Raw genomic sequence first — 12,154 nt, 5'->3', positions numbered from 1 at the left:
GCCACAAAACTGCTTCTCCCCCTCTCGAGATGCTTGACTACTCTGCTGACAGCTGCCCTCAGCTGAGCCCAGGAGCCTGGGCCTCTAGTAAATCAAAAGGTCTCCTTTGCTAGACCTGCAGTTACCTTAAACTGAAACTTTTCTTGAGCCATGCTCGGCAGGAGCTTACACCACCCCCACCCTGGCCTACAACTGGGATTGGTGTGTGGCTGATGGATGGGGGCACAGTCAGTGCCAGCAAATCCCATCACAAGCTCCATGAGGTTAGAGCAAGGCCTCTGCATACAGGTGATTGACACAGCTCCTCTAACAGCCTGTGTGGCTTTCCTTTCTCTCTTCCCAGCCCCTCTAAGCTGGCTTCTAGCTCATGGTCCGAGCTGTGAGCAGGCAGATTGTCTTGTGGTAATGTGACAGCATGATAGGGCACTTGCCAGCTTGCTAGCAAAGTCTGATTAGGGCAGGGGCTGAGCTTGGGCCTCCATCCAAACTGAGAGTTCCTACAGGGAGTAAAGAAAGCACTGGAATGGTTTGTGTCTTGCAGAAGTACTCCTGGGAACACGGGAATGAACACTGCTTTTACCTTTTCCTTGCCTGTCTCCCCATATGGTGCTGCCTGCCTCTGGCAGAAACAGGATCTAGTGACATGAAAGAGAGTTCAGATTCAAATTCTGCATTCCACAGCCCTTGACTGAAACCAAGACCTGTGCAAGGTGAAACACATGTCGCTGGCTGCCTGTAGCTTTGCCACTGGGAGCTTGTACTGGGGCTGGGGGAGCACTTGTGGGGATGGATGTGTCCCCCAGGCAGGGGGCATTTCCAACAGGATGAGGTTCAACATGGCCAAATGCCAGGTCTTGCACTTTGGCCACAACAACCCCCTGCAGCACTACAGGCTGGGGACAGAGTGGCTGGAGAGTAGCCAGGCAGAAAGGGACCTGAGAGTCTGGATTGACAGGAAGCTGAACGTGAGCCAGCAGAGTGTGCCCAGGTGGCCAAGAAGGCCAATGGCATCCTGGCCTGTGTCAGGAATAGTGTGGCCAGCAGAACTAGGGAAGTGATTTTTTTCCCCTGTACTTGGCACTGATGAGGCTGCACCTTGAGTGTCCAGTTATGGGCCCCTCAATTTAGGAATGAGGCTGGTGAAGGGACTGCAGCACAAGTCCTTTGAGGATGGGCTAAAGGAGCTGGGGTTGTTCAGCCTGGAGAGGAAGAGGCTCAGGGGAGACCTCATCACTCTCTACAACTACCTGAAAGGAGGTTGTACCCAGGGTTGATACCCCGGGTGGGTATCAATCTCTTTTCCCAGGCAACCAGCAATAGGACAAGAGGACACAGTCTTAAGCTGTGCCCAGGGGAGGTTTAGGTTGGACATTAGGAAGAAGTTCTTCACAGAAAGAGTGACTAGGCAGTGGAATGGGCTGCCCAGGGAAGTGGTGGAGTCAGTGTCCCTGAAGGTGTTTAAGAAAAGCCTGGATGTGGCACTTAGTGCCATGGTCTAGTTGACAAGGGGGTGTTAGGTCAAAAGTTGGATTCAATGATCTCAGAGGTCTTTTCCAACCTAGTTGATTCTGTGATTTCTTACACCTGACAGGGTTCAGCTTTAGCAATAGCCCTGCTGGTTTTTGAAGGATTGCATGTGAAAAAGAAGGGAAAATAGCTGGTAGAAACCTCTTGCTTTCCTTCAAGGAAACATTCCAGCTTAACCTAAAATACTGGTTATAGGGAGTAATGTTTCAGGCCTGTGTCATCTATTGAGGGGTGTAGAAGAAGCTGTGGAAATGTGTCTGGGGAGGGAGACACTAGTCCTCACTGTGGACAGCAATGCTGTCTGCTCAGCATCATCTCCTACAGCTGCATTACTGTTGCTAGAGGTCTTCTTCCCTCCTTGGGTGCAGATTTTCATAGAATCATTGAATGGGTTGGGTCAGAAGGGACCTTAAAGACCATCTAGTTCCAACCCTCCTGCCATGTGCAGGGACATCTTCTGCTAGACCAGGTTGCTCAAAACCCCATCCAACCTGGCCTTAAATACTTCCAGGGATGAGGCATCCACAATTTCTCTGGGCAACCTGTTCCAGTGCCTTACCCCCTTCACAATAACGTATTTCTTCATAGTATCTAACCTAAATCTCTCCTCTCTCAGTTTAAAGCCATTCCCCTTGTCCTATCACTACACGCTCTTGCCAAAAGTCCCTCTCCAGCTCTCTTGCAGGCCCCTCTCAAGTACTGGAATACTGATAGAAGATCTCCTCAAAGACTTTTCCTTTCCAGACTGAGCAACGCCCATCTTCGTACTATGTAGAGGTGCTCCAGCCTTTTCATCATCTTTATGGCCCTCCTCTGGACTCGCTCCAACAGGTCCATGTACTTCTTATGCTGGGGCCCCATAGCTCGATGCAGCACTGCAGGTCGGGTCTCACAAGGGCAGAGCAGAGGGGCAGAATCCTCTCCCCAGACCTGCTGGCCACACTGCTTTTGATGCAGCCCAGGGTGTAGTTGGCTTTCTGGACTGTGAGTGCACATTGCTGGGCCATGTCCAGCTTTTCATCCACCAGGACCCCTGAGTCCTCCTCAGGGCTGCTCTCAATCTGTTCTCTGACCAAATCTGTCAGGCAAGATTTGCCCTTAGTGAAGCCATGTTGGCTGTCACCCAATCATCTCCTTGTTTCTCTTGTGTCTTAGTAGAGTTTCCAGAAGGACTTGCTCTTGCCAGGCACAGAGGTGAGACTGACTGGCCTGTACTCCCCTGGATCTTTCTTTTCTTCCTTTTTAAAAACGGGGTTGTTTCCCCTTTTCAGATCAATGGATGTTTCACCAGAATGCTACAATTTCTCAAATGTGATAGATAGTGGTTTAGCCACTTCATCCACCAGTTCCCCCAAGATCCATGGATGCATCTCATCAGGTCCCATGGACTGTGCACCTTTAGGTGCCTTAGATGGCCTTGAACCTGACCCTCTCCTACAATGGGTGATTCTTCAGTCTCCCAAGCCCTGCCTTTGCCTTTTCCAACTCGGGCAGTGTGGCTGGATCACTTGCTGGTGAAGACAGAGGCAAAAAAGTTGTTGAGTATCTCAGCCATCTCCATGTCTCGGGTAACCAGGTCTCCCCTTTCCCTCTGGAGAGGGTCCTCATTTTTCCTTGTCTTCCTTTTATCACCAACATACCTACAGAAGCTTTTCTTCTTGTCCTTGATGTCCCTGGCCACGTTTAATTCTACCAGGGCTTTAGGTCCTTTAACCTGATCCCTGGCTGCTTGGACAACTTCTCTGTATTCCTCCCAGGCTTCTTGCCCCTGCTTCCACCCTCTGTGGGTTTCCTTTTAGTGTTTGAGCTTGTCCAGGAGCTCCTTGTTCATTCACACAGGCCTCCTGCCATTTTTGCCCAGCTTTCTCTCTGTTGGGATGCATCACTCCTGAGCTTGGAGGAGGTGACCCTTGAATATCAACCAGCTTTCTTGGGCCCTTCTTCCCTCCAGGGCTTCATCCCATTGTACTCTACCAAGCAGATCTCTGAAGGGGCCAAAGTCTGCCCTCGTGACGGCCAGGGCAGCAGCAATGTGCTATGTGCCCTCCTCACTGCCCTAAGGACCTTGAACTCCCAACACTTCATGGTCCCTGCACCCAAGGCTGCCTTTGAGCTTCACATTCCCCACCAGCCTCTCCTTGTTGGTGAGCAAAAGGTCCAGCATAGCACTTCTCCTTGGCTCCTCTATCACTTGGAGAAGGAAGTTACTGTCAATGCATTCCAGGAACCTCCTGGATTGCTTTTGCCCTGCTGTGTTGTCCCTCCAACAGATGTCAGGGTTATTGAAATCCCCCACGAGGACCAGGAACTGTGAACGTGTGGCCCCTCCTGTCTATAGGCAGTTTCATCCACTCAGTCTTCCTGGCTGGGTGGCCTGTAGCAGACCCCCACTATAACGTCACCTGTCCCTGCTCTCTCTTTAATCCTGACCCTTAACCCCTCAGTCAGCTCCTCATTCATCCGCAGGCAGAGCTCCATGCGCTCCTGCTGGTCACCGACACAGAGGGCAACACCCTCTCCTCATGCCTCCTGCCTGTCCTTCCTCAAGATCCTGTATCCTTTCAACACTTCAGTCAACCCACTACATCTCCAGGGTGCCCGTGAGATCACAGCCCTTCAGGCATGTGCACATCTCTAACTCCCTTGTTTATTCCCCATGCTTCCTTCATTTGCCCTTTAGAGCTAATTTAAATCCAACACTTTCAAATTCAAGTCCCCCTTGTGTTGCTCTGACAGGCAGCTACACCTTGCAGTGTCCCCTAGGCTGAATACAGGAGTGCACCGTCAGGTCCTGGCAGTCCCTCCCTGATGTCGACTCCTTACATTCCCCATGGCAGCTGCTGTGGTAAGGGGGTGCTGTCACTCCTTGTAAGCCCCTGTTGCTCAGCCAGCCATTGAGACAGTACGGCAAAGGGCTGCCGTGACCCTCCACCTCATCCTCCTCTGCCTTGCCCAGCAGCATTGGGAGACCCTGAGTGTCTCTGTGCTGCCCACACAGAAGTTGTACACCCCTGTAAAGCCACCTCTGCACCGCCTGGGGCCTTTGGTTGCTGCTCTTTATAGCAACAGCAGTGAGTCTCACCTTCACTGCTTGACGCAAAGGCAGGCAGGACTTTCCACTGCTTGGCTCCCTGCACCTCCCCAAGCTCCTCTGGCCCCTCAGGATCCAACTTCTCTGGCACTACACTGTGAAAGCAGCTACCAGCTTGCAGCTCTGTACTCTTCCCTACACGAGCTTGCCCTGCACCAAGCACCCAGATGGCTCAGTCCTGCCAGTTGTGGTGGCTCCAGGTGCAGGGAGAGCTCAGGCCTGGACTGTCCTGTGGCCTCATCAGATGTCTGAACAAATAGAACATGATGCCTGCAATCCCATTTTACCCAATGCTGCTTTGTTTGAAGGAAAGAGACACGGTAGAACATTCACTGTTTTAGGAGTCCTGGCACCCTCATCTCTGAAGGGAGATGAGGGTGGAGAGCAGAGCATTGGTGCAGTTTTACACTGGATGTGGAACATACTTGGGAGCAGATGAAGATTTTAACTTCAACAGGCTGATTTTCCATCATAAGGTAGTGAGTGCAACAGCTCCACAGTCTGTAAGATGCTGTGATGGTGTCCCTAAATGTGCAGGCACGCTGCTAGATCAAGCAAATAGCTCTGAGATGTGAAAATTCCCATCTTTCACCCTTGTTGCAAAGCAGAAGTTTGACTCCTCCAGACAGCAGTATCTGTTTGGAGGAAACGCACCCAGGGTGGAGCTGCACAGTGCAGGGAGTTCCTTCTCAGAGGCTCCACCCATGACCTGCTGATGTGCTGCTGGGTCTCAAGAACATCTCGTGTCCCCAGAGCACTTCTCAAACACCAATTGTAAGTGAGCCTCACAACATGCATGCCATTCCTGATAGGAATCTTCGAGACCAGCCCTGGAGACAAAGGGAGACTCAGAAGTCTCTGCCTCTGCAATCTGTGCTGGTACTTTGCTGTCCTCCCACCTGGGAAACCGGTCCTAAACCTTCCTTCCAGTGACTAGCGAAGGTTTCCATACATCCATCTCCCCCCACTGTGCTCCCCAACAGCAGCTCACTCTTTCCTCCTCCAGCCCCAGAGCTCTCCCTGACGCCTTGCAAAGCAGAGCACAACAATATACTTTTCATTTCCAGTATTGTCCTCCTCCCATTGCCCTCCCAGACCCCACAGACCACCATGAGCTTTGTCCTGTTTAAACCACTGGGCTTTATTTGTATTCCAGCTTTACTTCTTCTGGCTTCTTTTTCAAGAACCAGTGACAGGACCAGAGGGAATGGCCTGAAGTTGTGTCAGGGGAGGTTTAGGTTGGATATCAGGAAAATGTTCTTCATCCAGAGGGTGGCTGGGCACTGGAACAGGCTCCTCAGGGAAACAGTCACAGAACCAAGGCTGACAGAGTTCAAGAACTATTTGCACAACCTTCTCAAGGAACACCGTGTGTCTTGGGGTTGTCCCGTGCAGGGCTAAGGGTTGGACTCGATGATCCTTGTGGGCCCCTTCCAACTTGGTGTATTCTGTGATTTTGTGAACCAAGCCCACTTTTCAGCCTCAAGGCCGACCTTGTGCTGCTTGAACCAATGGGGCCTTTATTTATCTCTGATCTCGTATGGTCCCCCTACCAGACGACCGTGTTTTTAGGCAGGGGAGTGACAGAGTTCTCCAGGGAGCAGCGACACCGCCCCGCGGCCTCCGTCTCCGAGCAGCCAGCCGGCTGCCCCAGACAGGCCCGTCTCCCCGTGTCCCGCTCCCTATGTCCCGACGGATCCCCCGCGCGCCCCAGGATCCCCCGGGGTGTCCTGCCGCCCTCCCGCCGCCAGGGCGCGCGCCCCTCCGGGCGTCACTTCCGCGAGGAAGGCCGCGACCGCGCGTGGCGGGCGCGCAGGCGCAGGGCGGGGGGGCCCCGCAGGGAGTCGCCGCTCCGCGCATGCGCCCGCGGCCGCCGCCGGAGCGGGCGAGGACGGGACCGGGGAGGCGGCGGCGCTCGCGCTCCGACCCCGCCCCTCGCGGCCCGCGCGCGACCCCCGCCCCGCCGCGCGCCCCCCGCGCCTACCCCCGCGCCCCGGGGCGGGGAATGCGGCACCCGCCGCCCCCCCCCGCCGCTGCGGGCCTGCCGCCCCCGCCGGCGGCGGGGGAGCGCCGGCGCTCCCGCTGAGCGCCCGCCGGGCCCTCCCGCCGCGGCTCCCGGCCCGCGCCCCGGCGGCACCATGCAGGCGCAGCCGCTGCTCTACGACTTCTTCAGCGAGGAGAACGCGCCCAAGTGGCGGGGGCTGCTGGTGCCCGCCCTCAAGAAGGTGAGGGGCGGCCGGGGGCTCGCGCCCCGGGGCCCGGCCGTGGGCTCGGCGCGGGGCCGCCCTGGGCTCCCCGCGCTCCCGGAGCGGCCCCGGGGCTGCCGGGGATGGGTCGGGGCCGTCCCGCGGGGCAGGCGGTGCTCGGTGGGTGCCCCGCCGCCGAGGGGCCCGGCGGCCGCGCTGGGGCGATGCTCTGACAGACGGGGCCGTGGAGATAGAAACTGGCCGAGGGACACCCGAGTCCGGGCCCCCCTGCGCCCAGAGGGAAGCGAGTAGTGCTGCTGCGGGTTTGTGCTGGTCTCCCTTAGTGACACGGCTGGAGTGTGTGGGGGGCTGTTGTGAGCTACTCTGGAGAGAATTTGAGTTAATTAGTGTTCGTGTCTAATGGCTTTTAGTTAGGCTTCTCTTAGTTTAAATACCTTTTTGCTGAGAAGGCTTCATTAGGACAAACTAGCAAGTCTTGCTCCCTCAGGATGGTGAAGCTTTTGCCTGTGGTGTGGAAAGAATTTATTGGGAAGAGAGGAAAAAATGGTCAGGGCTCCTCTTCCACTTTTGCAGCCTGAGTCCAGAAAGTAGAAGACTTAAGAAACAAAAGTTTTCTGACGCTGTTGCTTGAACTGGCTTCAGATTGCAGAACCTGACATGGCTCAGTTGTGCACAGCAACGCTTTCTGAGTCTGTCCAGTTACAGTGATTAACTGCAACTTTTGCATAAAAGACTTGCTCCTTGGGCTGATTGAGAAGTCTCAAGTGTTGCAGTCATACACATTCAGTATTTCTTCCTAATTTCCTCTTGTGATGTATTGCCTCTCTTTTCTGGGTGTGCTCTTTGAGGTCTCCAGCACTGTGTAGTTTTTGTCCAGTTCTTGGAAGTCCTTTTTGCTTGTCTCATCTGTAGCATGACTGTGAATGCCTTATCCCTGATGGATAGTTGCTCCCGTGAAACTTCTGCGGTAACCATGCAGCTCACTACTGCCTGTGGTGCTTGTAAGCACTTGGACAGCCATCCAGCTGAAGGCTGCTTGGAAAGTGGAGCTACCTGAGGTCTCAACCAGAGAGAGCTCTTCCTTTTGGAGGATGGTTCATTCCATGGTGTAGCAGATATTTGTCAAATTTGGAATGAGGCTCAGTGCTCACTACTAGAGGACACGGTGTGAGCATTCGAAGTGAGCAGGCATCAGGGCTTTGGAATTACTTGTGACATCTGAAGAGTGGAATTTCTTTCCAATGGACAAGTCGCTCGTGAAGTCACCCTGCACTTAAGATGCTTCTTCGAAGGAGTTTGATGAATTCTGCATTGGGAAAAGGAATTCTGGAATCTGAGGTCAATGGAGAAGGCCAATGATGACAAGATACCAAGGACGACAGACCGGCCCTGCAAGGTATAGTTGTCTTGGTTTTGTTGTCCTCTGCTCTATTTCTTATTGTGGGTAGAGGGGTGGCAGGAATCAGGCAGTCAGTCAAAGATAGTTCTGAAAGCTTCACACTGAAACTTTTAACTGGCGGGTGTTAGCTCTTTTGACCTCAGCTCTTCACGAGATCACCACCTGTTTCTTATCTTTTCTTGGGCTGTTGAACCCTGTGGTCCAGAAACATAGTCTTCTGCTGCTTACTACTGCTGTTTCTGTAAAGGTAGAAATAAAGAATCTGCCCACATTGTCACCAACCTTACTGAAGAGACAAATACTTGAGTTACAGAAAAACTAAATGGGAAATGAAAAATGTTAAATTATTAACTTAGTGGCTTCTTCATTAATGCAGAAACCAAATTATGTGTTTTCCTAACTTATATAGGTACAAATAGTTTTAGCTAGGGTGTTTTGCATTGATAAAGGCCCAATAAAGTAATGAACCTGTCACAGGTGGCAGGTAAAGCCATGAACATCACAGTGCACTTGCTTTGACAGTCGCCTCTGGTCGTTCCTGGGACAGGTGCAGCACTGCAGTGTTGCAGTCACTGACCCCTTGTGTTGTTCACCAAAGACCTGAGCTCTGCCTGCAGGTCAGTGTGTGGGACTAGTAAAATAGAGAGGGTGGCAGTGTATGCCAGGGAGGTCAAAGAGCACAACTGTCCTGGAGGGAAAGTGGTGCCTTGTGACTTTGACTGCAGAATTGCCAGAGCCTGCTGTCCCAGTAGCAGTCAGGTTATCTGGAGCTCACGTACATCCATTTGTTACCAGAGAAGAACCTTTCCTTTGCTTCTCACCTTAGCTGACCAGATGCTGACACTCATTCTCAGGTAGTGACAGCAAGCTGCTTTCTGAACTCCACCTGAAACCAGGTTGATGTACAGGCAGGATTGTGATGATTTCCTGCATAGCTGGAAATTAGAGTTAATAGTTTGGGAAGACCTACATTGAATTAATAGCTCCAATGAGGAGAATGGCATTTAAGTTAATGTTGTAAAACTATATATACCAGGATGGAGTGTTTGCAGTTCTTGGGGAAAGCTGCCACACGTGGACTGAATCATTAAAATGCCATTGCCCTTTTTGTAACTGTGAGCTGGCTCCTAATGCAGAGTTCAAACTACAGCCTTGGGATCACTTTCTTAAAAAAATAGGTCTTGCTGAATCATTGCAAATAGCTTTCTTTTTCCCAGTTAGTTATTTTGATTCTATTTTTTATCAAGGAACAAACCCAAGAATATGTAGTAAGAATAAATCTTTTCTTACATCAAACAGTTCTTAGGAGACCGTGCCTTGTGTTTCATTAGACATGAACCTTAACAATAGAGCTGTCTTTGCATTGAGCAGCTGCATTGCAAAAAGCAGCTCTTGTACCATTGAGATCGTAATGTAATTCCTTTTCTTCTGATTCTTCTTCAGATGCTGTCAAGATAGACTCCAGTGCACTCAATTAGGAAGAAAATGATGTCAACTGAGATGCTTCTCTGCCTGGTCACTGTTATTTTGAAGCTGCAAAATTGGAGTGTTGTAGAGGTCTTTGCTTGCTGGCAAAAGACAGTAATGATGAGATGAGGTACAAGAAAAGGAAGAAAAAATAACAGCAGGTGTCTGAAATTGTAGTTGCAAAGATGGACAGAAGGTCAGATGCTGAGGCTGAAGATGAAGGATTCAAGACATGTGAAACACCAAAGCTCTCAGGTGCCTGGAGATGGAGATACATAGCTTTTAATACGCCTTGGAAAACAGACTCAGAAGGGACACCTGCAAAGTGATGCCTCTTCCAACACTGGTGTTCCTTTGCTGGTGAATTTATACACTTCATTCTGTGATGACCTTTTGGATAGTTTTTCTTAAACACTGTTCCTCATGGCTTCATCTTGTACGTAGAACTTGTTTATGGAGTCAGAATTTCTCTGCACGTGTCTGACACGCTTCTTCCCTCGTACACTGATTTTTGCAGTAGAAAGCGTGTCATCTTTGCTGATACCATAAGCAGTGTGATGATGGAGAAAAACAAAAGAACACTCTCGCTGTATGGATGTTTTGCTGTTTATGTACCTCAAGTTGTTTTGCATCAGTTGAGCAATTACCAAGGGGTCCTGTTGGAATTTGTTGTGGTCAAAATGATTGGACTGATGTGGCTTGACAGCTGAAGGGGATGTGCTTCCTCAGTTAAGGGAACTGTTCCAGACAGCGTTCTCCCAGGTACTCCATGTATCATCTAGTCAGTTGTCTGTGCCTTTCATGGAGCAAAAGACATGAGAAGAGCTGCCTCAGTGACTACAGAGTTCTCAGGAAGCTCTTGCTGACAAAGATATTTCTACCTGACATGTAATTATCTAGCTCTTCAAATTGATGCCAAACCAGTTGTCACTTGCCACTCAGGATGACACTTCTTATTCTAAGCATTGCTTCTTGGAAGATGTAGAGCATTCATAATTTCTGATCTCTTTGGATCCTCTGTTCTTCTGATGGCTATGGAGGATAAAGTTAAGAACTTCCTACAGTTCAGATCTTTACTGTATGTTTTTTTTCACATGTTCAGTGGTGCAGTGCAATACTGCTGCCTTTCTGAGACATCAGCAGAAATGTTTGCAAAAATCTGAGTCTTGCATCCTCAGTGAGTTGTTGCTGAAGTGTGCATCCAAGATGTTTGTATTCGATTTAATTTACTGGATTTTTAGTTGATCAGGATAACAAAACATACTCAGAGTTACCAAATATCAGAAGAGATGTATAAGAATAGAAGAAAAAACCTTTTTAAGGAGTGCTTGCACTATAAGAACACTCATCCAGGCAAAGGGTACATAAAATACTTTGTCCTGAAGTGTTTTAGTGATAGGCAGTTGCTTGTCAGTAGTATTTTAGTCGTTGAGGGAAAATAAACACAAGATATGTTGAGTAAAAATAAGAGTTGCAGCATTAGTGAAGATTTTTGAAGGTACTGAATTGAAAAAAAAATCTTCCCTCCTCACCAGAATAACTTCCTCTGTTGCCAAGTCATTTCTACTAATAACCCATTAATTGAACAGTTTAGAAAAATACTTAAAATCAGTAAAGTTTTATCCTCTCTGATAATGCTTTGGAAGATGGCTTGGCTTGTCATCTCATTACAGCTTCTTCTATTTTATTGTCAATATGATGTGGTAAATACGATGCTTTTTTCCTTTTAGACACTTTTTCTATGAGCACTTCAGCTGCCACTGGGGCAGACTGGCAATGTGGCAGTACCTGTGCTCAGCAGTGAAGCACAGTTGTATTTTAGCAGGAGCTGTTGCTTGATTCAATACTGTGATTTCTTGCCAGTAGATGGGTAGTCTTGCCCAGTTATGAGAAAATTGTCTCTAGCCAATGGTAGACGCTTCATTTTTATTTCAGTTTGTTACATAGCTTTAGAATTATTTCTTTTTGTTATGCCCTTTCCTGAAGGTGCTGGAGCTTCTGCTGCTCCTGATGGGAGTCAGTTCAGTATTGTTCTCTCGGCAGCCTTTCACAGGTAGGATTTGTCTGGTGTGTTCTGTATTTAGCACGACGGCTGAGAACCCTGAACCTGATTGTGTTGATTGGTAATGATGATTTAGGAGCATTAAGCTGGTGTTTGTATAACATGTGAAATTGCTTTAAGAAGTCTTTGGAGATTTTTTTTCATCCTGAATTGAAATTTTTCAGTTTACAAGCAGCCTAAGTTAGGCTTTTTCTCATGGCCACTGAGGAAGAGGTAACTGCAAAGGATGCTAAGGATGTGTGGTTTAGTATTAATTGGATTGTTAAATTCACTGTGTCTACCTTTATCTGTTATCAGTCACCTCTTTCTAATGCAGAATGAGCTGCTGAGTGTCAGTCTAGACTGGGATTTGGGTCATCCCAGCCTTGGAGTTGTGTTGGACCTGTGGGAGACCAAGCCTC

General features: G+C 49.8%; 1 protein-coding gene across 2 annotated transcripts in view; it reads left to right on the top strand.

The window, feature by feature from the left end:
• The first annotated feature begins 6,733 nt into the window (after positions 1–6,733).
• SOS1 (SOS Ras/Rac guanine nucleotide exchange factor 1) overlaps positions 6,734–12,154 on the top strand; it is a 48,977-nt gene continuing 43,556 nt past the window's right edge. The window contains exons 1-2 of one of the 2 annotated variants that reach the window (XM_027709815.2): positions 7,474–8,221; positions 9,668–10,453. Coding sequence is in view for 1 of the 2 variants with exons in the window: in XM_027709810.2 (XP_027565611.1) it covers positions 6,757–6,843 (87 nt within the window). In the remaining variant the exon portion in view is untranslated. Of the gene's footprint in view, positions 6,844–7,473; positions 8,222–9,667; positions 10,454–12,154 lie in introns of those variants that run through there. The other variant, XM_027709810.2, reaches the window with a different exon arrangement.

The sequence above is a fragment of the Pipra filicauda genome, unplaced genomic scaffold (assembly GCF_003945595.2).
Source record: "Pipra filicauda isolate LSUMZ 115617 unplaced genomic scaffold, ASM394559v2 scaffold109_size3271384_pilon, whole genome shotgun sequence".
NCBI classification, from domain to species: domain Eukaryota; kingdom Metazoa; phylum Chordata; class Aves; order Passeriformes; family Pipridae; genus Pipra; species Pipra filicauda.
The sequence above is the reverse complement of the archived record's forward strand: the minus strand, read 5'-3'. Positions and strand labels throughout refer to the sequence as shown.